Source organism: Trichechus manatus, unplaced genomic scaffold (assembly GCF_000243295.1).
Source record: "Trichechus manatus latirostris isolate Lorelei unplaced genomic scaffold, TriManLat1.0 scaffold00180, whole genome shotgun sequence".
NCBI classification, from domain to species: Eukaryota; Metazoa; Chordata; class Mammalia; order Sirenia; family Trichechidae; genus Trichechus; species Trichechus manatus.
In genome coordinates this window covers 4,679,461-4,681,400 of record NW_004444116.1, presented here as the reverse complement: position 1 = coordinate 4,681,400, position 1,940 = coordinate 4,679,461, and the positions used below count along the sequence as shown (strand labels likewise).

At 38.6% G+C, this 1,940-nt stretch overlaps 1 protein-coding gene across 1 annotated transcript; it reads right to left on the bottom strand.

Moving 5' to 3' along the window:
* Positions 1–661: 661 nt before the first annotated feature.
* LOC101348718 (olfactory receptor 12D2-like) lies at positions 662–1,677 on the bottom strand. Its single transcript, XM_004387095.2, has one exon. The coding sequence runs from the start codon at positions 1,629–1,631 to the stop codon at positions 705–707; it is 927 nt and encodes a 308-aa protein (XP_004387152.1). The 5' UTR covers positions 1,632–1,677; the 3' UTR covers positions 662–704.
* Positions 1,678–1,940: the final 263 nt, after the last annotated feature.

Sequence of the window (1,940 nt, the reverse complement as noted above, 5' to 3'; positions counted from 1 at the left end):
GGCTATTTTATTTCTGTTGATTAGTGATTACAGGTCATTTGTTTTAATTACTGATTTACCTCTGCTTAGTGAGTAAGAAATCATGACATACCTCTTAAGAATTCTGCTTAATTCATATGTGAATTAGCATTTTCTTTAACAATTAAGTAACCACGGCCCTAAAAAAAATTTCAAAATATAAAAGTATAATAATTTTATTGCTCACATTAAAATGTGCTAATCTAAAGGGATCACACAGATAAACAAATTTAAATATTATCTATTTACCATATACGTGGGTAATATAGGCATATTTTTATACCTGATTTCATACAAGAACACAGTAGAATATATAACAAATCAATTATATCAATTAACATACCAAAAACCCATTCATGAGGGTTCCATAGCTAGTGTCAAACTTGTTTAAGTTTCTTTTATGCTACCTACCTACCTGCTCAAGTATAACAACAATTGTGAGGATGGCAGAGGACTGGGTATTGTTTCATTCTGTTGTACATTCAGCCGCTATGAGTTGGAACCGACTCGATGGCACCTAACAACATCAAAACCTACTACACTGGACTTTACCATTTATATTTCTTTTATTCAGTCCCCACTTTCATATATACTGTAAACAGTTTGAGAAGCAGTATAAATTCAAATCTCAGCTTTCTCATTGCCTACTTATTTATGCCTCAGAAGAGTTCTCTAGATCCTTCAAGTCATAGCTTCCTTCTGATTGCCCTGATTAAAGCCCTCTTCATGTCCTTGTTCCTCAAAGTATATATCAATGGATTCAGTACTGGAGTGACCACAGTGTACATGATGGCAATCACCCTGTCCTGGTCCATGGAGCTGCCTGAGGTAGGACGAATATAGGTGAAGAGAACAGGAGCATAGAGAAGAATAACTACCATGAAGTGGGAGGCACAGGTGGACAGTGCTCTGTGAAGCATGCTGCAAGAATGGGTCTTGAAGATGAGATAGGTGATAATGTAGAAATAGGAGAGAAGTGTGAGAAAGAAGGGGCCCATGGCAATGGTCCCTGTGACAATATTGAGCAGCCACTGGTTGAGGTCAGTGTTCCCACAGGCCAACTCCAACAATGGTTTAATATCACAGAAGAAGTGATGGATTTGGTTGGAACCACAGAAGTTCAAGTGAGAGGTCATTATGGAGTGCAGCAGGGCATAGAAAAACCCAATGACCGAGACTGTGCTAGCCATCTGGGTACAGCACTGATGATTCATGATGACACTGTAACGAAGTGGTTTGCAGATAGCCACAAAGCGGTCCAAGGCCATCACAGCCAACAACATGGCCTCTGTGCTACCCAGGAAGTGAAAGAAATGAAGCTGGCTTAGGCATCCCACAAAAGAAATTGCTTTGTGTGTAGACAGGAAGTTCTCCAGCATCTTTGGCAGTGTCACCGTGGAGTAGCAGATATCTAGACATGAGAGGTTTCCCAGGAAGAAATACATAGGTGAATGGAGTCTTGGATCAGAGATGACAATCATCAGGATAGCTCCATTCCCAGCCACAATGACAAAGTAGATGGTGAGGAAAACCACAAAGAGAAAAGGCTGCAGTTCTTGGATGTCTGTCACTCCCAGAAGGAGAAATTCAGTGACTGATGTTTGATTCAGCATCACTTAAAAGAAAAGATAAAATAATAAGTGGAACACTATCCCCAATGAGAATTTTGTTGCCAAGACAAAAATGTCTTGAAAGAGAATATAGTCATTTTACATGATCCCAACCTCGGACATTTTACAGAATTTGGGCTATTAAACTGTTAAATATTAAGGCTACATGTCTGTTATGGACTATGACTTCATCAATCTATTTTGTTTTTTTAAAATTAGATTCATAATTAATATTTCTTCTCTCTCAGAGATCCAGAGCATGTTGTCAGCCTCTCATCTTCTTTGCCTGTGAATATCTACATTCTGATAAAA